Source organism: Stigmatopora argus, chromosome 13, assembly GCF_051989625.1.
Source record: "Stigmatopora argus isolate UIUO_Sarg chromosome 13, RoL_Sarg_1.0, whole genome shotgun sequence".
In the NCBI taxonomy this organism is placed as follows: domain Eukaryota; kingdom Metazoa; phylum Chordata; class Actinopteri; order Syngnathiformes; family Syngnathidae; genus Stigmatopora; species Stigmatopora argus.
Window position 1 is genome coordinate 14,343,694 of NC_135399.1, and position 24,535 is coordinate 14,368,228.

Here is a 24,535-nt window from a genome sequence, read left to right on the forward strand (position 1 = left end):
GCCTTTCCATTACTAACAGATTCCCGCTGTTGCCTCCCTCCCTCCCTGTCTGTAGTCTCCCCTGCTTTTTGTCTCAGCGCATTCTTAAAGTGACGACTCCATTGGTTTTACCCTAATAATACATTGGATCGTGTCTTGGTGAAGAAAGACACACCGATGCAAAGAACTATAAATCCTTCTGCGTCGGGGATGAAACAAAAGGCACTAACTCGGGCTATATGTCCAAATAAACAGGAATTTGGGGGAAAAAAAGTGATTCATCATTTTCTGAACCGCTTATCCTCACAAAAGTCGTGCACTTCTTTGCCCTTAAAAGTAATCCACTTATTAAAAATGGATATAAATGAGATCATCGTTGTTTTAGATTGTTTTGCATTACACAGGGAGTCTCAAATCTCTACCCATGCTCGATGACTTATGTCCTATTGGTTGCTTCCAACAGAGGGCAGTGTTTCCTCCCAAATTTATAATACCAAGTCCAACACTTTCAAAACAAACCACGTCAACGCCAATTAAACAAATAATCGAAGTGGCCAAATTGAATTGAAACTTTTTTCAACGGAAAGACTCGATGTAATCGATTAACCCCTTCAGCGCTAGTCATCATGGTTGCGTTTGAGGGCGCAATACCGACACCGACCGGAATATTGAATGCCGTACATGCATTTACGTGAGTTTTGTGCGAAAGTCTCTCCGAGGCAGTGACTTTATTCCTATATTGACAATAGGAAATGAGAAGCAAAAGACAAGCTCTCATCACTTCATTTGCATGCACGCATAACGCCCATTATAGTGTTAAGTGGCAGGAGAAGGCCCAATTAGAATCAACTTAAAGAATCTAATCATGCATGAACGCCGGCGTACAGTCGATGATCCACCCTCGTGTTCCGCAGTGTATATGAGGTGTGGCGCTACTAATAAGAGCAGATTATGAGCTACAAATTGAACTTTAGTGCGCGCATTTAAAGTCAGCGAATACAAGCATGTTTCATCGTTCGCCCGCTCGGAATTTAAACGCGACGGCGTGCGAGCAAGAAAAGAAAAGGCAACGAGGGATCTGCATTTGCTTCCATTTGGGAGGAAGATGGCTCGTCTTTTTACGCCGCCCGTGTCATATTTATTGCATAAAGGTCAGAGTGTTCATTTGTTCAAAGTCAGCATTTTGCCTCCCCCCTATCCGCCGTGTAATAAATGCAGGGGGCTGTGTCATTATGGGCCCTACGAGGATTACGGGCTCGGCCGACTGTGATGACTGCGTAAAAGCATCCAGGAGTTTTTGTTTCCGTCTTTTCCGACGTGCTCTTAAAGCTACCCTCCATAAAGGGTGGGAGAAGTTAGCGAAAAACGTTTTTTTGCCACGATCCGTAACTGTCTGGAAGATCACACGAAAACAAAACGGAACGAAGAATGACAGTATTTGTATTGCAGTCTGAGGTCGAGCTAGCAACAACATTCCGCAGTTTATTGAAGCAGTGATTTAGATTGCGGCCGGCCGTTTATTGACACAAGAATAAGAGAGATTAAAATTGATTGGCCATTTTGCCTGACTCGTTCCCATTTCCGAGGGGGATCATTTGTACTGTACACGCCGCTAATCTCTGCGTGACCCACTAATCATCCAGCCATTTATTCCTCACCCTTTGTTTACTTTGCCTTTTGTTTGGCATTTATGAATTCATTAGAAGGCCTCCTCGCGCAGCTTAGCGCAGTAGGTGACTGGGGAACGCTGGGCGTACCGGGCGAAAGATGACCCGTACATATTCCGTCATTGCGCATGGGTGGGAATCACCAAGCGAGAAATGGGAACGGAAATCGTGTGTAAATGTCAGGTTTCTCGAAATAAGTTTTTCGTCGTGCTCGTTATGTTTCAATGTAAAATGTCACTGAAGCATGTTCACTTAAATCTCATGCGATATTGTTACACAGGAACTATTTCACAACTGTATTAAATCACAACTTCCCACAACCCAAACTACTATTTTTTTTCGTTCATAACTGGAAAGAAAAATTCAGCTTCAAAAAACTGTTTAATCTTTCACCAAAAATTGAGGGTTCATGATTTGCAGAATAATATCTTACAGAATTTTCTAATTGTACAAACTCAGGTGTGTTTGGCTTTCTATTTTTAAATATACTGTAGCACAGGGGTGTCAGACTCGGGTTGGTTCGCGAGCCGCTTTAACGTCAACTTGATTTCACGTGGGCCGGACCATTTCAGATATAATATTTAGATTATTTTTTTTATAAATGGATTAAAAGCCGAGAATATTCCGTTTTTTATAGATCTAAAACAATGTTTATTTTATATTTTTTTAATATATTTAGATTTTACAAAATGATTTTTGATCTAAAAACAGAAAAAAAATCATTACAAAATTACAATTATTGATTTAAAAGGGGGAAAATCAGGAAATGTAATATACATCTATACTCTTCATTTTAATTTGATCCTAAAACAGAAAGTCAGCACTCATGATTTACTTTCCCGGGCCAAACAAAATGATGCAGCGGGCCAGATTTGGCCCCCGGGCCGCCACTTTGACACAGGTGCTGTAGCAAATCCACCCATCGTATCCTGTTAGATCTGCGGATGCTTCCAGTTATCGCAGCTCATATCCAGTAAAAAAAACAACTATAACCTAAATCGGTTGACACTCAAGTCTGACTTTCGAGCTTTTACTACATTACACCTACATGCAGTATCCATGTCCTACATGTGACACGCCCGGGGGATTAATTTGCGTGCGTTTTACCAGGCAAATTGTCATAAAACTGCGAACATGAGAGTCAAATCTCTCGTAAATGGCGTTAAAAAAACCCGGAACAAGCATTGGTTTTTGTATTGGGACAGATAGCCTCCCGTTAACTACCTTATCTTCGACATGCCTTTTGCCTGGTTTTGGAATCCGCTGGGAGAAGCTCTGCTGGCACTAATCCAGGCTTGTACTCTACTTGGCTTGCTTTTTAACGGCGATGATAAAAAAACGCGAACAAAACGAATGCAAAGAAGAAGAAGAAGTGGGGACTTGAAAAGGACTGGCTTATAGCGACACTTTGCAAAGACGGATGCAAATCCATTAGTCGTTTCACAGTTATAAAAATACTTAAGGGGCTCCTTTAATCGCGGCGACGTGTTAAACGCGCGGAAATCTGTTTTGATAACATTATTCATAACACCGGCTTTGCTGGCGCGAATTAATAACACTTCATTTGCAGACGCTGAAGAAAAGCTGGCATGGTATTTGCAGCTAAAGAGATTAATTTTCAAACACCTAATTGACAGACCGGGGTTAGACTGGATAAGCAACACACTCCATAAGGCGGCAGCTGCAAAGTCAAGGTGACTGGAATACTGAGGAAAAACGCTTTCATGAACAAAAAAAGAAAAAAAAAAAAACAGAAAGGGAGGGAGTGAAGGAAATTAGTCCTGAAGCACTTTTTCCACCACCCGCCCTCGATTCTCCTCCTCTTTATTAGCAATGATTTACTTTGGCGGCGGAAGGATATAAAAGCCGCAGAATAGCCGTGTAATTATGGTAGAGTGAAAATTTAGAGGTTTGACTCGCATTGTCCTCAAGTCGGCTATCGAGCGGACCGCCAGACGATAAGAGTGGCCACCTATCGCCGCTATTTTTTATTTTTTTTTACGAGCGCCGTTCGCCAGTCTGTAAACAGGCCGAAAGCGCCGCGAGCGAATATGGCCGCTCGCTGTTTACCTGGGCCGGCCGGCCGGCCTCAGCGTGTCGGCGCCGTCCCTTAATTGCTGTTTACATGAAATTATACAAAAAGACCCCCCCATCCTAGCGAGAACGTCTCCAAAAGTACAGAAATACATATTCAGGGTCAACCTTATGTGTCCGCAAAAGTCCTCGACACGAAGAGATGTATTGTTTTGAATCACAAATTTTCCCGCATTGTACATAATGTTCATAATTGCTTAATGCTGTTGTCCAAGGGCGTCGGGATGGGAGTGGAATGCCCGATCTGCATAATAGCAGATGCTCAGATATGTAAAACTCACCTTGTGGCTTCTCGGGGAGGGAGGATAACAATTAGAATAGTTTTTTAAAAGACGTCGACAACAGTTTGATGAGAGCTGCATGACTGCCAATGAAAAAAATTAATTGCTATTCTCTCAGAGGTCCAAAACAGGGGTGAAAGACTTGTTAATTAATACTGGTTTGCTTGTTAAAACATGAAAATAAACTGTCACCATTGACAGTTTAGATATCGTGCATCAATAGCAGCTTTATTTTTAAACCTTCTTTAAAAAAGGTAAAGTATTTCAGTCAAAAAATGCAGATATTAAGGTACGTAATTTGTACTGAAATGAATTCTGCTTTGACAGTGAAAGTTCAAGTTTGTTGGATTGCAAAATTTTGAATGACCACCAGGGAACGACTTTCATTTGTGAAAAAAAATGAAAATATCGGTCTTAGAGTTGAGCGGTCTTTGGTTCGAATCCTGATTCTGCACGGTATCCAAACTATTTAAAAAATAGCCATTTTTTTTTTTTACCCAATTCAATTGTTATTCTGGATAACAAATAAAAGTGGATTTCAAATTGTGTCTTTGACTTTTTGGAGAAAAAGTTTGGACACCCCTTGTAATCGATTGTGCATTCTTTATATCCGAATCTAAAGTGTGATTATTATTTTTTTCTTTTATACTCCTATTTTTTGATCCCAAGGCATACTCTCTACTTCTCTGACAATCATGTTATGTCTATCATTAAAAGTTTGCTCAGCTCTTTCGTTTCTTCGGCGCTAACTTTAATGCTGTGCGCTGTTTTGGGTCCTCGCAGTGTCCTTGGCGCCAGCAGCTTCAAACGGGGTGCTGACTACCTGACTTTTTTTTCTTTTAGTCCGAGGAGGCAAGATCATTAGCCATCATAGCCGCTGAAATGTGACTTGGCAGACAATAACGCTTTGTGATCAAACAACTTGTCGGTACGTGCCGTCGAAATGAAAGAGCGCCGGTAAAAAAAAATAATTCAATAGAGGATCAATCAAATTTCCCCTCGCGCCACGTGAGCGGAAATGCTGATGGTGCAAGAGCGGGGACGCCGGAGTTCATTTGGATATTTGTTCTCCCGCTCATGAATGTTCCATCGCGTGACACCATCTCCCCGCTAATCACATTTCACTCAGGTGGGCGGCGGCAGCGGTTGGGGGGGTGATGCTTTTAGGGACCGTTGAAAAGAGAGAGCTTCTTTTTAATCTTTGAAATGCCTCAAAAGTGACAGAATGCTCTCTCCTGCCAAGACGGGGAGCGTCGGATGGGGAGATAAATATGCTGTGGTCAGCTAAGTGTATCTAGTGAGTAGAGAGGCAAATTTAATAATGCATTATCATTCACTGGCGAAGGTGAAATCTGCCTGTCCATCAGGAGGCTGGGGCCTGTTTCATGTTACCCTTCACTGCAAATGAACAAGCGCTTTCCTCAGCCCGAGCGGAAATGCGCCGAGGCCTCGCTAAAATATGGAACGTCAGGAAAACGGAAGGAATCCGACATTCGCACGGATTTTCGTCACACGGCCAAAGATAACGTTCGGGCGAGCGGCGTCCGAACAAGTCCTCGAGGGGCGACATGGGTTGATAGAACGCAAGGGTCTCCAAATTATTCCACCAAGGGTTGCAGGATTTTTTTGATGATGTGAGTTGCAGGACCGAAAACTGTCCAAGACCGAGCGGCAGCGCTTTAAGGAAGCATCGGGAATGTTAAAGGGACTTCAACATCCCAACATTGTCCGTTTTTACGACTCCTGGGAGAGGTACTCGGACGTTTGGTCGCCCGGACGTTTGGTCGCCCGGACGTTTGGTCGCCCGGACGTTTGGTCGCCCAGACGTTTGGTCGCCCGGACGTTTGGTCGCCGGACGTTTGGTCGCCGGACGTTTGGTCGCCCGGACGTTTGACAACAGTTTACTGTTGGAACCAGCTCTCAAAATTATATTCATGAGAGAGAGTTTAATATCTAAATATCTACTGTTGAAACCAGCTCTCAAAATTATATTCACCCGGGCGACCAAACATCCGGCGACCAAACGTCCGGGCGACCAAACGTCCGGGCGACCAAACGTCCGGGCGACCAAACGTCCGGGCGACCAAACGTCCGGGTGACCAAACGTCCGGGCGACCAAACGTCCGGGCGACCAAACGTCCGGCGACCAAACGTCCGGCGACCAAACGTCCGGGCGACCAAACGTCCGGGCGACCAAACGTCCGGGCGACCAAACGTCCGGCGACCAAACGTCCGGCGACCAAACGTCCGGGCGACCAAACGTCCGGGCGACCAAACGTCCGGCGACCAAACGTCCGGTGGACCAAACGTCCGGTCACGCCTGGGAGGGACCCTCCAAGGGCAAGAAGTGCATTGTTCTGGTGACGGAGCTCATGACTTCTAGAACACTCAAAACGTATCTGAAGAGGTTTAGACACTACACTTTTGCCGTAGATTGGATTATTTATTGAATTTATTTATTTCTGTAGTGTTCTGTTCTGTTACTGTAGCACTAACCGAGACACTAGCAGAATTCGAGTGTTTTTTTTTACGTCAATCTTGTGTTTTCCGACTGAAAATCAGTTGACAGAATGATCGTCTGACCAACTGGGTGACCCGACTTTAGGAAAAAGCCTGACAACGACAACCACAAGAAATGCCATTCCCGCATCTCTTCCGGAATCTCATTTAAACGGCGTCCCTTCTCCAGCTTTCCCGCTGTGCGCGAGATTAATTGAACGCTCGGCCAGGTTGGCAAAGATCAAACAAGAAGGGGCGATATCATTAAACTACGGAAATGCTACCTCTAAACAAACCGAGGTGACAAACGGCGCCTAATTAAAAAGGCGGTCATAAACAAAGCCTCCTGAACAATGGTTTATTTTATTCACGGAACGCATCGTGTGTCATATCGTTACAGTTCACTATAGCTGTCATTAATTTTATTTTCTTCGCTTAAAGCTTTTATTGGAATTACTTTGGTTATTAGTTAGTTCTTAATGTAACGGACGGCGGCGGCGACCATCTCTCTTATCTCGCCGCATAAACCTGCGCATGTTATTCAAATTGCCTCATTTATTATGATAGCTTCCTCATGTAAATTGTGCTGACTGCTCGCCCTTGCGCAGTCCTCATTAGACTAATGAAAACCTTCAAACGAAAAAACGAAACAAGCTGCCAAATAAAAGGTTCCGGGGTTATTATGAAAATTACAACTGTGCGAGCGGCGAGGAGCTCTCTTCATTAATTCATGCTCAGCAAATTGCTAACTAATTTGGTTGCACTCCTCTGCATTAATAGGTTACTTTATGAAAAAAAACCAGATAAATAAATATTTTTTTCTCCCCAGTGCAAGACCCCAGAAGAGGGCTGAATCCTAATAAAGTCTGGAGACATATCAGGAATCGACAAATGTGACTGTGTAAATATGTGAGGTTCACCTGGTCGCAATGTTGGAATTTTTTTCAGATTTTATGGATGTTATGTTCTTTGTTTGCTGACCAAATCCAAACCAAACTGTATTAACCTTGACGTGAGCGCATATTTACATAAAGGCTTCTAATAAAATCCAAAATAAAAACGTATCTAGAATCTTACTACTACTACCATAATTTGTCTATACATAATGATGTTGTTTCTAATTCAAATACTCACTAAAGCCTAATACTATTATACTAAATATTAAAGTAGAATATCTAACGCTTTTCAATTGTGATAAATCATCAACATTTGTAAAAAATATGTATGGACAATTTATCATAGTTAAGTAAAGTCAGTCATCATTATTATAAATATTGCAGTTTTGGGAAGTGCTAAAAACGTGTGTCACTAATACACAATATTTTAATCACTGCATTTTAAGGAAGATCGGTTCAAAACGCGCACACACACATTCCACACAGACTTTTGGTGACCCATAAATTGTGTTCATGATCCTGCTAATTATTCCGACACGCTGCTTCCGAATCTGCGAGTGAAGGGCTAATAGTTCTTTCCATGTCAGACTATCCAAGAGGGAGCCAAAGGGATCCCAGTGATGATTTCCACAGTGGTTCTCATATCATTATCACTTGGCCCCACCCAGAGCACAGCAGCACAACCTACGCTGCTCTTTTTAAACCGATGGAGAATACTACAAATCTATTATTGGCTCACTTCTTTGCACATAGATCATTTTTTTCCAATTAAACATATTCAGTCTTGAATAATACCCCGTGTGTCAAGCAAATGGGAATAAAGGAAAGTGCTACAAGAGAACTTATGCTACGTTCAAAGTGGCTGTGTTTTGTCGTGACAAACTTCTGGTTCACTTGATGTAAAGATAATATAATAATTTTACGGCAATCTTCTAATATTACAAAAGTAGTTTTGTGTTGTCGCTAAAAGTCTCATGCCGGGAAACCAAAAAGTTTCCAGTTCACTTGAAATGATGAAAACGACTTTAATCTCACAACATCACCAGTTAAATACTGTAATATTTCAATGAATTAATTAATTCATCATATTGGCAGAGTGGTTAACATGCCAATGTGAAGAAACGTGACCAGTTTAAATGCAGTATTTTTGAAGATTTGTACTATTTGTACTCCTTGACAATATTTATTGATTTTTCAGTGATAAATTCATACTTTCACCATTATCCAGGCTTTCATCAACCTTCTCCAAAGTTGCATTTTTGGGGGGCAGTTTTTTTTTGTAATTCATCAGACGCAAAAAAACTAACATTATACTCTAAAGTAATCATAAAAAGGGACTAATTGAGGAATGATAAAGTAACCTGAAAGTATACACGTATGAACATTCTTGTTCTTGTAAAAAGCCAGAGAAACTACTTTGCTGTATTTAATGTTTTCATAATGACATGGGGATTAATCCCTTTTTTCCCCCATCTCACCTATCACTTTTTAGATAATTTTTCAGATTAATTTTCTGACCTTTCCTTTTTAATTTAACAAGCTCTGTTATCGGACAACTTTTTGACCTTTTATACCTTTCAGTCCAGCAATTAGCTTGAGGCGGTACCTGCGTATATTGTATTTCCTTCAATAGTGGGCACTACTCTAATGGACAATTTCTCATTCAGCGCAGTCCGTGGCTCCGCCAAATTAAAAGAAAAAAAAGGAACTTACGTAGACAGTTATTAAACAACTTTTGGTGCCATTTAAAAGATGGAGGAAAAACCAAAACAGCAGTATTTAGCAAATGAAGTTGTGGAGACAGTATTGCAAATTGTAGACATTTTTCCTGCGCAGCATTAACGATGAACTTAAGTACGTGAATGTATTTTTAATGATGCCCAATAGACATTGATGTTATTGCACTACAGTGTTGTATACATCTATCTTCTAAAGAGCTATGCCACTTATTGTTTCCATTTTACATACATTGCAATAGGCTGACCATTATTTTCCCTTCAACGCAGTCTAATGTAAGCTATAGAATAGATAAGTTTAAGTTTTGAAATATAATAGTAAGTGAAATTTAAATAATTCATTTGCAAAAATAGATATTGCCATGTTTTTTGAGTGTTTAAGCGATGTAAGAATGACTTGAAGTGATATTGGGTTTTATGAAAGAATAGAAAATGATTAAAAATACTTTTTTTTCCATTCAAATAGATCTATCTAGCATTTCATTGCACAAAATTGTTGTGTTCTTTGGGACTTATTTCCTCCTCTGACCCACTTTCAATTTCCTATATCATCTCATCGCGCGATAAAGTCAACGAGTCTCAACTACTGTCCTTTATTGATTCGCCCTTTGCAGCTATGCAGAGCAAAACTGTTAGAAATGTTATTTTTATTGGACAATTTCAATAGTTTGGGATCTGGGTTAGCCTTCACAATTTTTTGAACACTATTCCATTATTTAAATTTGTGTGTAAAAACCTGGGGTGGTGAGAGTTTCATCCATCAAAGCATACCATGAAAATACGGGAAAAAAAACAAACAAACAAACCTTTTTCCGCATGCATCCTCTTGACTTCGTGGCTCATGTCGTGGGCAAGGTCTCCCTCTTTGGGCCCAGGCGGGATGTTGGGGGACAAGCCCAGCAGAGCTTGGTTCATGGACAGGCCGTTGTGATGTGGCGCTGTGGACGAGAAGGTGGGTCACCAAGTTGAGGATTGAGGACGTGTTTTAAAAACGCCATCGCCGGCCGACGAGGGCACTCACGTATCCTGTCCGATGAACTTTCCGTGCGGGCCGGCGAGCTGGAAACGCTGCTGCTGCGGTGGGACGACGGGTGACTGCCGGGCCTCCGGTGGTCCTCTAAGGAAGGGGCAGGGGAGGGACTGTCTTGCATGCGCTCCTGCAAACCCTGCAGTGACAACACACAGCCCTAAATAAGTATATTCCATTAGCTTTCATTAAAAGTGATCAGAAATGCTTGACATTTTACATTGAAAAGTGCTAAATATGCGGATTACCAAAAATATCATGACATATTTCATGCCCATGTCAAAAATGTCTATTTTAAGGTAAAAATTCATGCAAGAAAAGTTACCTTTATGACAGAGGTGACCATTCTCGAAGGCAGGCTCTGACCCTGCGCGGCGGCGGCCATGTTGGCGATGGTGCTGAGGTGGTTCATCTGGCTCATGGCCATGGTGACGGAAGCCGGCGGCAGACTGACGGGGATCAGCGGGTGGGGCATCATCATGAAGGGCAGTTCCAGGCCTGTGACCGAGAGGGGCTCGTTGGTTACTCAACGATCCGTATCGTGACGGAGATATTCACGAGGGTGACGCTTCCGGAACTGGCAGAAAGAGATTCCCCGGCGCTGTTAATTCTGCCATTTTCCCCCCGTGAAACAACCCTTAAAAAGTCCAATAACCCTTTAGATGAAGCAATTAAATAATTCTCCATGTTAACATAATAGACATCAATGTTTTACTAGGCGTTAATAATAGAGCCGAAATGCAATAATGATAAAGAAAAGCGGAATGAAAACTATCCACACAGTAGTTCGCAAGTTTACATAGCAATAAAAAGGAATCAATTATTTGGAGATGAATAAAAAAATATGGGAATATTATGGAAATCGTCTCAATATAGAATTAGAAAAAGGGCAGCCAAAAACAAAGGGAATCTTGAAAGGCGCCGTTACGAGTTACGCACGCTAATGACAAACGCGGCCGAGGTTAATTATATCCGCCTATCCGTCGGTATAATGAAGGCGTTTCGCTCCCTTTCAAATATACGTACGAGCGCACATTATTCCACTCCGGCATCAGACGTATCTTTTAAATTATTCAATTGCAGTCCGCCGACGAAGAACTAATTGGGGGAAATTGAAGACGTTTAAACAGCGAAGAGAGCGGAATAATCACGATACCGCGGGGGCTTCGTAGTTAGCATTGCGCGGAGCTCCTTTCATGAAAAACGGCGCAACTTTTGGAAGGTCAAAGTTAGCCGTCTACGTGCCGACCGTCCCTCCCCGCTAGGCTCGACGGGGACTTTGAACGGCTGCAGATCAAACAGAACTGGGAACAGTTTGGTCTCGTTCCTGCGACGTTGCCTTTATAGACAACCTCACAGACACTGGGATACTGATTGAGCTTTTTTTCTGTTGTTGATTTTCTTTTCCCTCGCTCACTTGGCAGACCAGTTCAAGGTGATGGAAAAAAAAAAAAAGTGATCCACGAAAAAACAACAACTGACAATCCATCAGTCATTAAGGGCGAGCAGATCTGCATGGCGACAACTCGAAAGAGAAGGACACCGGTTGGAAATGAAAGGGTTCCTTTTTCCCAAAGCGCGCATTGATTTCCATGAGAAAGATGTCTTCCCGAAACGGCGCAAAGGATTAAAGGCGGCACCTTGTATCGGCGCTCGGAGTGAATCAATTACTGCTCGGCGGGCAGAGCTCAATTAAAACAAAAACTATAACCCGGGGTGTGATTGTGGGGTGCTTAATGTAGGACAACGTGGAGAGGGGGCTTGGCAATCCATCAGCCATTCAAGGCTCCTTTAGAGCCTCTCAGGTGGGATGCATTACACCCAAGGCCAATTGTGTCCTCTCTTTCCAAAATATGGAGAACTCGCTGCCTGCCACTTGTCCTTGAAGCGGAAGACTACATCTCTGTTCAGGGTATTAGATAGAGTCGCTTTCAGGAGCTGCATAGCACCTTTCATTTCCCCCTTGCCCTAAAGTGGATGCCTTTGCCTATTCAAGGGGGAAACGGGAGAATGCACCCCCGGTTAACAAGAGCTGGCCGACTTCATTTGGTTTGAGAGTGAGAAAATCTAAAAAGAGAGACTGGTGTGTAAGTGGTGTATTTAACAAAACCTGATCTAATGAGAAACAACCAGAAAAGCGGTTTGGATGTTTGTCGGTATTGCATTTTCCAACGTAGAAGTTTCAAAGTGATGAAGAGGCAAATTCTGGCTAAACAAAGCGTTTGGAGTCATTTACCGGAAGTGAGCCTGAGGGAGATGCAAAGGTGAGCGCCGGTGTGCCGTCATTAAAACGACAAATCACTTAATACCGACGTAAACAGCTCAGCTATAATGCTCACGCCTGGCTAAGCAAAGATCGGAATCGGAGGACAAACAGAGTATCAAAAAAAGGCCTGGGCGAGAACGCTTAAGGATTCGAGTATTGCGAGGGATCAATAGAAATGCGCAAAAGCAACGTAAAAATGAAAAAATGAATGGCCACCAAGCCGCATGTTTGACAGGACCGCTTTAAACTTTTGTGCAAGCAGATGTCCCCTGACAAAAATTAACTTAGATCGTACTTGGCACTTGATTATCTCTTCAACAGAATGATATATTGTTTGTAGAGCCGAGGAAGCACAAAGAGAGAAGCGGGAGATTACATTTTACAGCCAAAGCTCCAGCTCCATCTCGTTTTCCCAAGAATAAAAGGGAAGAAAAAAGGTTTCCCGACAAACAATAATGTCAGCTGTAATTGATCAGAGGTCGCCGGTTGAGCCAGCGGTAACGGTGCACTATTTAAGCGACAATCCGCCCGGACGCTTTTCAGATGCTGGCTAATGAAGCTGTCCGTCTAGGGCTATTTACCTTCTCTTAACTGGACGGACGGCGATGTACTGTAAGAGACAGCGCCAGAGAAGATCTGTGAAATAGGACCTGCGCACGCCTGAGGAATGTCTAATTGGTTGGCGCCGCCTGAGCTCAGGATCTGGCGCTAATTAAATGCCTTGTTTAAAGCCTATCTATCTTTGTTTGGTGCGTCGGAACAATGAATCCTAGACAAACATTCCTGGTGGTTATCCTTTGAGTTTGATTTCAATTGGATGAGACAAAAGGGCCAATGTGTTTGACCACTGAGCCTTTTGTTTTGTTTTCCTGTTGGCGAAACTTCTTCCATCTCTCCGATCCTGTCAAATAGCCCCACATGCCGGCTAAATGAATTAACTGGCTGCTCGAAGCAGACTTCAATCACGGGGAGGCTTCAATTAAGTGTGGAGATGTTGCATTTTTGCAAAGAAGGTGCTTATTTTTGTCGGAACGTACGTCATAAATTGGTAAGGGTGGAACGATCTTCGATCTTAGAACTGTGAGGCGAATGTGCTTACCACTTTTTGCCGTGCTGTCTGTTTACATAATTAAAAAATAAAACCGAAAATTAACCGTTCTTCAAAACTGAACCAAAATAACATTTTAGAGTAGTGTTACACCCCTAATAATTGGACATGTTTCGATCCACAGTTTGTAGTTTGTAATAAAGGTCTTATTGGAAAATATTTAGTTAAATGGGACTGGTTTGGAGTTATTCACATGGCACATATTGGAACATGATCAACAGGAGGGAAATAAACCCAAATACCCAATTTCAATCTACCTCAAAGTTAAGTTTATGACACAGCAGGAAAAAAAATACTGCTTAACTGCTATGCACCTATTGCAAGACGTGTTTAAATTAACTTTTCCGGGAAATAATAACGCACTGCACCCAAGTTTCGAGCTGATGCTAAGAGAATTTCCCAGAAGCCCATTTACACTCCCTCTTAAAGAGCGTAAACAAGGCAGTTCTCATTTAAGCGAGCGTATAAAATGCCCCCATGTCGCAACAAAGGTGAGGTATGGACAACCTTTGTTGTGGTCATATCAAACATTTGCAGGGCCCCCAAGAGGAAATGAACAGTGAGACGTTTGGCGGTCTTTAACACTAATCAGCTCTTCATCTTTATTATAACGGTCTTAGTTGAAGAAAAAAAATACTAAAAACAGCGAAACCTTCGTTTTTGGGAAGCCTGGCGGATACGACATCAAACGTGGACAACCTCCATAAATGTGTTTTGTTGTCTGGAGTTTCGCTACCACTTGGATTACGCGTGAGCACAGATGGCAGGTCGAGTCCAGGCAGGCGAGTCCTGCTTCTCATTAAAGTGGGAGGAAGGTATCCGTCTTTGATGTAGCCACCCACAGCCCACAGTGTCATTGAACGCACTGCGCAAGAAAACCTTTTGTGTTGACGCACTTAATGTTGATCATAAAGCAAACATGTTGTCTTTGTTATATTCTCCCGCACGGACACGCACACACACACACTCACACACGAGGGAACGGATGCCGCCAAGACGAGGTATAAACACAAAAGCGCGGATAATAACATACTATAGGTGCACGCAGAGACATCCCCACATGAAACACATGCAAACAATATGCTTTACATTCCACAGGCCCTTTGGAACCAAATCAAGCCGGGGTGCGTCAACAATTGATATTTCCTGTTAAAATGGCAAAAAAAATTGCTTTCCAGCCATATGCCAGGTTCAGAGAGAACAACTGAATAGTTGTTTTTTTCTGATTGTGCCCTGTAATTGGCTAGGAGTCAATTCACAGGGTCACATAGTTGGCCGGATTAGCTCCAGCACCCCCCAAGAACCTCACGGGTACAGAAAATGAATGAAGGGTTCGTCATTTAATAGGATAAAAAGAATTTGGCGACGAGTTTGTTTTTCATTGAAGAACAGCGTGATACCAGACCATAATGCATCAATTTAAGCATTAGTCTCATTAATATTAAGAGTCCAATCACATTCAAAATAAGACATAACAAAAAAACGCAACCTTAATTTTCAGACTATAAGGCACAACCAAATACTACGAATCTTCTGTAGTTTACTACGTCAGTTTTACTAAATACGCATTTTGTATTAAAACTACGAAAAAAGGTTTTGTATTTTCCACGTTGGCTAAATTATTGGGCTTCATTTATTAAATCAGAAAATTCTCTCTAGCCACTCCAAAATATGATTTTTGACATTTGACCGCTCTACCAACAACCATAAATTTGCAGAAGAAAACATTATATGTCCACATATAAGCCACTAGTGTTCATTATGGAATACTTACCCTAATTTGTCAAAAAAAATTCAGTCCACTCCTTACTTTAGCGATTAAAATCAATTCAAAATCAAGCATTCTTAAGCACGCATCCGAACACGGGGATGTTAGCATGAGTCTTGATAAGAAAGCAAACATCTCGGCTTTGACGAGCTATAGAATAATTGCTTTTCTCCGTAAGGCACTGGAGTGTAACATGTGGTTGAAATTATCAGCCAGACAGAGGTGTTTGTCCTTTAAGTGTATCGGGCTAACTTTTATGGGATCATTTAAAATCCCGGCGCTCTAATGGCGTGCATTCTTTAAAGGGGAATGGAAAGATCCATCATCGATGTGACAGAAGGGGGAAAAGAAAAAGTTCTTCCTATCTTTGAGTAGGAAATGCAAAACACGTTCCGGAGTGAGCTGCCAATTTCAGCCGTTCGTTCGTCTTTCTTTTTGTTGGAAATGTTCACCCATATTTATTGACAGATTTTATTTCAGGGTAAAATATTGATCTGGGTTTAGAGGTCCATTTTTCTGACTTTGGAATATGGATTTTTTTTAGGTTTTATTTTTTTGGAGTGTGCTGGATAAAACTTTGACACACTTGCAGGCTATGGATGTTGTTGTTGTTTTCATTTAGAAGAAATCTGGATTAGATTTTGTCATTATTGCTATTATTGATTGAGTATATTAAGTAGGTTAAACAACAATAATGAGATTTTTCAACAGTAAGTATGACTAGTTTCTTTTGAGTTTCCATTTTTGTTGGCCCACAACAAATAATGAATAGATCATTGGATATGGCCCGCACAAGAAGCTTAAATTCAGCTACATTGCAATTCTAAGTTTGAAGCTAGATGGAGCTACTCATTTAAACCATGCTGTTAAATTACGAGGTTAAAACCTGAAAACATGTTGGGAAAAAGAGATTTATATTTCCCAATATCTTTTCATTTTTTGTCTGTTATCCACTGCCATTGACAGCTATTTATTCATTCATTTTCCATATCCTCACAAGGGCGTTTCTGGAGCCTATCCCATCCAAGTATTGGCCAAACCCATTTTTTTTGCTGAAACAAGCATCCACAAGACCCCCATTCCACCTCCTCCAGTTGTCTTCTCGATCTCTTTACCGCAAATGTTAACGAACAGCGCTCTATAATCAAGCCATATGCTTGCACGTGGCAAATCTCATTACAGTAAATGACCTTTAACAGGCAACGCCAAGACCCCGGCGCTTGATAACGGGAGACAATGGTTTTTCCCCGTTTAGCGTCTTCACGCCCGGACGGACGGCCAAAAGAGGGACGAAGGGCTCCTATAATTCGGACCCGGCTTTTATATTTGCATCACGTCACCGCCGATAAATTGGGGAAAGCGAGCTGGCGATAAGCGACAATGGGGCGGCGGACGGGAGTGCAGAGTGTACGCCGATATTAGCGGCAGCTGTTACTGCAATATATTCAAGGCCAATCAATAAAGCTCCGGCAGACAGTGACACCCAAGCAGACAGTGGAATCATTTTCATCTGATACTTAGCGAAGGCTCCCGCCTTTTAAAAAGATTGCTTCAGTCAATGACAAGTCGTTGTCATTTGACTAAGGCTCCCCAAATGAAATATATCGACGAGCGTTATCAATCACGGTCCACTCTGCTGTCATGTGGCGCTGGCAGGAAAATGTACGCCGAGCGCCGGATGGCGCTTAGGGTTACGCTTGGTCATCGTGGATAGCGCGTTTTTAATTACACAGATTAGCATTACGACTTGCACGCTCGGTGAATGATGTCGTCTTGGCTCTGCCGGGCCGACAGGACCAAAACAAACGGCCTGTGATAAAATGTACAATTGCCTCTGCATATATAGTACATATATGCATTTTCTGCACCGCTTATCCTCTTAAGGGACGCGGGGGTGCTGGAGCCTATCCCAGCCAACGTTGGGCAGGAGGCAGGGAAAACCCGGAATCAGTTGCAAACTCATGATAGATAGATACATATGTGCACAAATGAGCTAAATTGACCCCCCAACCCATTTTACGAACATGAAGCATTAATAAATGCATTCAAATTGATTAATCTTGCATACAAATTATGCCAAAAATCTACATTTTGGTGAGTGAATTACATATATTCCCTAATTTTTTTTAAGGGGGAAAATCCTCCTATTTTTTAAGTCCAGTTTTATAAAATTTTTCATTCATTCATTTTCCGTAGAGGGGTCACGGGGGGATACTGAACTACCTGAAGAAAACCCACGAGAACAAGCGTTCTACTGTTTAATGCAGATCAAAATGTGTGTAGTATATCTCCCAGATCAGATTTGTCATATACCATGAAATTATTTTGTGGTATCAACACACCCAATTCTCAAGAGCCAATCAGGGCATGGATCTAAAATGTAACCATTAAATATCCAATATAAATCCAAAACCAACCCCCAAAAATGACCAACCTAAATTTCTGCATTTTTAACACAAATAATTCTGCAAACCAGATCAAATGTCATCACTGGTTATAAAAAATAACGCTTTTAAAAAAATCTAATGCCACCTTCAATATACATAGAAACACTACATTACTGAAATCACTTTAAAAACTGCAGTAGATGTAAATAGGGGCTCTTGAGCAAATTTGGGACCTGCAGTGTAAATGCCTAATCCTCTCCTACAGTTAGTTTATGTGCAGGAATAATGTATTCCAAAAACAAACTGATGGAGTTGTCAGCTCCCATCAACATTAAAGCTCATTCTTCATTAATTGAATAGATTAATTTGGAGCAGAAGGATGCGGGGGCCCATTGGTCTGTTGCGGCGTCCAAGCCTTCCCCGCCCATCCTCACTCTTCTGTCAGCTCGAATTTAGCGGCGCAAGGGGCTGACCTTTGCGAAGTGAAGAGATCAACACAATTTGAAAAGACAATGTCACTTGCTGTAAATGTGATACACGCAATAAACGACATTCAACCTTTCGCCGGCGATTCACAGGTTTCCGGGCAATAATGTAAAAGTGTTATCGCGTGGCTCCGTAAAACATTTTACCGGGTAAAAACGGCCACGCATTCGGGCTGTGACATCACGGACGCCATCGCACTTCACGTTAGCGTGGCGATGCGGCAATTACTCCGATGGAATGACCTCTCTTTTACGTTAATTGTTTGGTAAGAAATACTTTAGAAACATAGAAGACCCAAAATCTATCCCTACAATTGACATAAAATCCTTAAATATGAAATTGGATCCCAATTAATATTTCTTTCAGCTGCCTCGCCTACTAAAATATCTCCCGGCAAAAGATGTCACAACCAGAATGAATTAGATTGAATGATCCCTGCCAGAATCCCAGTCAAAAGTTAATACTATATATAGTACTGTATATATTTTCATCCTTTGCTGCGGACTAATAAAAAAATGGTCACTGGACCATAGTTTAGAGATCCCTGATTTAGATTTTTTTTTTTACATTTTTTTTGCATGATACAAGTATAGATTAAAAAAAAATATCCCATGATCGCATGAAAAAATAATTCATATTTGCCCATCACTGCAATCTACATCTTCAATTGTCTTGTTTTTATTATATATATATATATATATATATATATATATATATATATATATATATGGATATGTATGTATATATGTATGTATATATGTATATATATACATATATATATCTGTATGTATATGTATATATGTATATATATGTATATATATGTGTATGTATATATATATATATATATATATATATATATATATATATATATATATATAATTTTCTTTTAGCAACTCTCTTTTTTTCTAGCGGCGGCCCTGGAGAAATTGCAATGAGGACATTGGACTTCATTAAAGAAATGGAATGATTATCAGGTTTATCTGTTTGAAATGTCTATTAAAACGTGTGACTTATCTATCACCTGGCTCCCATGAGCCTCGCCAGCCTAATGGAGAGACGGCGAGTGCCTCGACTGGTGAGAACGAGTCTCCTCGTCAACCTCGTGTTCCTGTTTGGGCACCTTTTAAACGGCCTCTCCCGTACGAAATGCATAAATCAGACGACGACGCGTTCCCCCCGCCACTCGCCAAAGGGGCTCTCGTGTTTGCCGCTCGTGAAACGAATTCCATTCAGCCCGTGGCTACAATCTCGCCGCTCTCGAGAGCTTCCCCGCGACAAAAGGCTCCCACGAGAAGATGGATGAAGTTGCCCCCAGACACTCATATCAGGTCAGCCTGCGTTTTATCCCCTAATGGTTAAGGTTAAGATGGAGCGGAGATGGGGGAAGATACGAGATCTTCGCCCGGGGGCCGTCGTCGGGTCTCGTAGGAACAACGGGGAAAGCGCTCGCCGCCCGCCGTCCGCGTGGTGGCCCACATTCGCCGAGCAGCCACCAGTTTTCCCGCAGAGGAAAGCAGGTTGGAGCCACTTCGGATGTGTCCTTCCACCCAGAGAGCGTTATTATTAGAAAGGACATAAACAGACTAATTAAATCGCAGCGGCGGAGGCGAAGCTGACAGCTGGCTGGGAGACGGTGACCAAACCCATCTCTGTCAAAAGCATCTCTGCACGAGGCCTCGTCTGTGGACGGGCTCCAGAACGGGCAGCGTGCAAAAAATTCCATCAAATGTCAAAAACAAAAAAGAATAAAACTATTTTAAATCATTAAATCTACTAATTAGCATTGTCCCTGAACACTGACATTATTTTAATGTCTTTACTATTGTTGTTGTTGTTATCCTAAGCGTGTCATTGGTTTTATCCGATTTTGAAATTGCCTTTTTTTCGTTGTTTGTCCAAAATAAAGCTTTTAAATTATAAATCCACGTCAGAAACTGCAAGGGCAGGAAGCATGGCCGTACGCAGCTATAATTGGCAATTACGATTCATTTCTTATAATAAATAAAAATTCAAAGATTTGGAAACACTGCTGTTTTAAGCCATAAGACAGAAGTTCTTCCCCGAAAATGAGATCATTTACACATACATTTCTTCCTAAAAACTGACACAGTATCTCACTTAGCGTCTGAATTGAAATTGAACGGCTGTTATGATCCAAAGTGTTATCCAGCAGAGCGGTAAACATTGGGGTAATTAGCGCTGGCTTTCTACGCTGGCTCTGGGCGGCTCTGCGCCATCGCCGAGCTCAGACCCCATATCGGGAGGAGGCCCCGTTCTGCATTGATCTTGCAAAATTAGGGCTAAATGCCCCAGATTGCCGCGTCTTGATGTACCTTCTGGACCGGCGAGGCGCACTAGGCTACGTGCTGTTCGCGGGCCCAACACAATGACTGCAACTTAAATAATTAATGATTCCACTCAAAGCGCCGTTCTATCGGCGACCGCAGACGAGACCGAGATGATGAGAAAATACGTTTTTAACAAGTCAATAATGGCGACGACAACAAGAATAACCTAATCGATGTGGCCCTGCAGTGTTTGCAAACTCGAATTAAAAACGCCGATAATTGATCTCTTCCATTTCTCCTTCTCGCGATGCCATTCTTTATCGAGCGACCGAGGATGACGGGAACTCGCTGGTTCAGATTTAGCGTGACTTCTGGCCTCCCCGCCCACCCTCCATTCCTTTATTCTCCGTCGACATCCGTTCTATTTGAAATTTGCAAGCCGTAGCGTCAGCTTAACCAAAAAGGATTAAGTCCCAAACCCAACAGAGAACACAGATAATGCTCAGTAATTGGTAAAAAATGAAGATGAATGGGACGGCTAGATAAGGACCAATTAGCTGCTGGGAGTGTACAGCTGCGGTCTCCCCACAGAAGGCTCTCAGGGGCCGGAGCCCCCCCTTTTTCTCCAGAACGTGCAGACAAACACACTCACACACAAGCATGCAAGCACGAGGGTGGGGTTGCCAGAAATTAGCCTGATGACCCTGGAATGGAGAAAATGATGCTTCCTCCTTGTCTTTCCATCTTTTCCCTAAACTCACATGCAGGCAACACTCCAGGTACGAGGACCATGCCAACTGAGCAGGCGGTGATTTTGGATTTCAAAGTAGGCTAATTTCCGTGCTTAGCAAGATACGTTGGAACCGCTCAAGTCGAACACTCTTTCAGGACACCCATGTCAATATTTGGAATGACTTTCTGGGATTAAACAGTTAAAAGGGCCACCGTTTACTAGGAATACAGTGGTAGTACCTCTATTTACAAATTACGAGTTACGAAATACTCAGGTTACGAAAATCGGAAAACTGTTGCAAAAGAAATACAGGCGAATGAATGGTAGGCAATGATTTTACAAGGAAAATATTAAAATATTGCTATGAAAAATAGTGCAAAATTATATTTAGCCTATGACACCAAATTTCTGGTGACGCGTGATAGGACAAAAACAAATCAGTAACCGAATATTGGACAATAATATTGGAATATAATAATACAGCACCAGCAAAAATCTGCATATAAGCCGCACGGGATGATAAACTGCAGTGTTCAAAGTAGAGAAGGGAAAAATAACGATATTGTACGATAATTGCAGGTGTTGGAATATTTGTGTTTAAAAAACATGGTTTCGCTATTTTGTTAGACAACAGATAGGATGGCTTCTGGTGGGCCAGTCTGTCAGTCCTGGGGTATGTGACCACCATTTATTAGTCTATGTATTCTATTCTATGTTCTATGTTTCTTTCTCACCCATCTCGTCCTTTGTTTCCCTAACAAATGCAGAAATGTTGCTGGAAAATGGGCAGTGTGTTCTTTTTAGCCAAGTTTGTAGGGAAGCCAAAGTAAGGGGGGTGCTAAGTCACACAGACATGTTAATCTCCCTCTTTGCTGGATTCGGTATTTGAAAAAAAAAAAAGGTTGGTTTATGAAAGAGCTTCACAGCTCCATAAAGACTGAAAATGTATTTTGAAGTTGTCACAAAAATGTCTTAAAACTGCGCTGGTGCAGAGGGACTGTTTTTTTTAGCCTGGCATGTGTATGAAAATTGCTTTGTACTGTATGTATAGACACAGCCGAAGTCTCCACTGCGCAGAAGTCGATTAGGAAGCGGCGCATTTGAGCAGTCTTCTCGCCACTTGTGTTTCTTTGGTTGGTGGCATCATCTGGCTGATGACAGTCAGAATTCCCATATCTAATTACGAGCGGGATTTCGGCTCCATTAGAGCTACGTGGCGACGAGTCGGATGAGTGGCGTGGCGAGCGCCCGCCGGCCGGGGAAAAAAGCTCGAAAGCCGTTGCCGGGAGTGGGAGGGGCTTCCGACGACGGATGGATGGACTTTGGTGAAATAATAAAGGAGGAGAGGTCTAATATTGTTATCTCTAACTCCCACACCCCCTTTCGGAGAAACACTTTGTTTTCCTTCCACGCTGGATAAAAAGAAGAAAACAATTCCTTCTCGTGGAATTGGCAGGTGTTTGTTAGTGGGCAGCGGACAGTATTTTCCCTCCCAGTAATGAAGGTTGGGGCTGGGGTCAGTGCACAGAGGAGGGCTGGGGAGGGTGGTGGAGCCTGTTTATCCCCCTCAAGGCCCAGCGCCACACGTGTTTTGCTTGGTCTGTGATCTGTAATTGTGGCATTTCCTGAGAGGCGTAGGAACAATCCACAGTGTGCTCTAGAGGGGGGCTGCTCCTAACAGGCAACCCCCATTCACTCCCATTAACAAACAAAAAAAAGAAGAAGAAAACCACTCTCCTCGCATATTCCCAACGTTCAACACTATTTTTTTTCTCGGTCCAACTGTTGGGTTCGTTTGCTCCAAGAGTGGAATGTGCTGTTTTTTGTTTTCTTTTAAATCCTATCATTGAGGCAAACGGGAAACTCTAATTGAGATGAATATTTAATGAAAGAGAGGAGCGTTAGGCTGTTCAATTTACATCAACACAAAGACAGCGGTGGCCGATCCAACTCTACAAACGGAACAGAGTGTCCTTCACGGGCTGGCTCGGCTTTCAGTCGCCTCGCATAAATGCTCGGAGGAGGCACCTGTAGCTAAGAGCTTTGGGATTTAATAGAGTCGTGCAGCCCAATTAGATCAATGTCATGGCTGGTCACGTAGTGTATACATATCCTGCTTCAAAGAGGTAGGTAGGCTAAGTCTGGGTAGGTAGGAAGGTAGGTATATATATAAGCTACAGGTAGAGACTAGTACTGTATGTGCAGTGGAAAAAAAAGGTATGGGGGTAAGTAGGGTAGGTTAAGAACGATGGGACATATGTACAGAAAGTCCTCAGGTTATGTAAGAGCATACTAGACCAGGTTTTGCTCATTTTATGGACAGGCACTTTGGATTGAGGGGAGAGTGAAAACAGATGAATCCTCCATACTAATAAGCAGACTTCTTCTCGTTCCCTTTCAATAAAATGACTGTTTCTTTGCGCTCTTTCGTCCTCCCCTGATGGAAGGAAATAATGGTTTGTTCAGTGGAAGAAATTTGGTAGTAGCTCTGTGAAATGGGCAGTTTGGTTTCGTTTTGTCGGTGTCACCATAGTCGTGTTGCGAATAAACCATTGAAAACCTGAACTCTCCATCCAGCCTCTTGTTTTTCTTATTTGAATGTATCGGACTGTTTTTATAAGTAGCGTATTTTGCTGTTTAATATACCCCCCACCCCCATTTAATATACCAGGGTATATTAAACGGCAGGGGTATATTAAACAGCAGGGGTATATTAAATGGCGCACAAACGGGAAGGTACGATCCACTACGCACTCTATGCCGTGACGGGGTGCATCAACGTTTTGCAGACTAAAACTACTTACTGCTCAGGTTAAAACTACTTACTGCTGAATAAAGTCTGACTTGGAATTTTAATGAACTTAATATCTATAAATATGCCCCCATGAACACCATACAAATCTTGCCAAAAAAGCTGAGTTGCCGTTTAATATATCCGGGTATATTAAATGGCAGGGGTATATTAAATGGCGCACAAACAGAAGGCTCAAAAAAGCAAAAATCATTTAATATCCCCGGGTATATTAAACAGCAAAATACGGTATGTAGAGAAAAATTTTGACTTTGACGGTGAAATGCGACTCGTGCAGGATTCCCGATTGCGCCGCCTACGTAGGAACAAAACCGGGTCGTAAATCGAGAATTGCCTCTCTAGGCAGAGGAACGTAGATACAGTATGACGTTGATAGTGGCAAATAGAGCTCTGTCGAGAGAGTGAAGCGGAAAAGGGGCAGACATTTTCAAATAGTTGAATTGGTATCAAGCAAGTTGATATTGTGGTGGATTTAGCGGTATTAAATATAATCCAAGGGTGGGGACAG

The 24,535-nt window shown here is 42.2% G+C and overlaps 1 protein-coding gene across 5 annotated transcripts in view; it reads right to left on the reverse strand.

Annotated features, from left to right (window-relative positions):
* Positions 1-24,535, reverse strand: part of dachd (dachshund d) — a 104,582-nt gene that overhangs the window by 14,479 nt on the left and 65,568 nt on the right. For 3 of the 5 annotated variants that reach the window (XM_077617214.1, XM_077617211.1, XM_077617212.1), the window contains exons 4-6: positions 10,505-10,677; positions 10,174-10,339; positions 9,959-10,090 (exon numbers count right to left, since the gene is read on the reverse strand). In XM_077617214.1, coding sequence (XP_077473340.1) covers positions 9,959-10,090; positions 10,174-10,339; positions 10,505-10,677 — 471 coding nt within the window. The remainder of the gene's footprint in view (positions 1-9,958; positions 10,091-10,173; positions 10,340-10,504; positions 10,678-24,535) is intronic. The other 2 variants (XM_077617213.1, XM_077617215.1) reach the window with 1 other exon arrangement.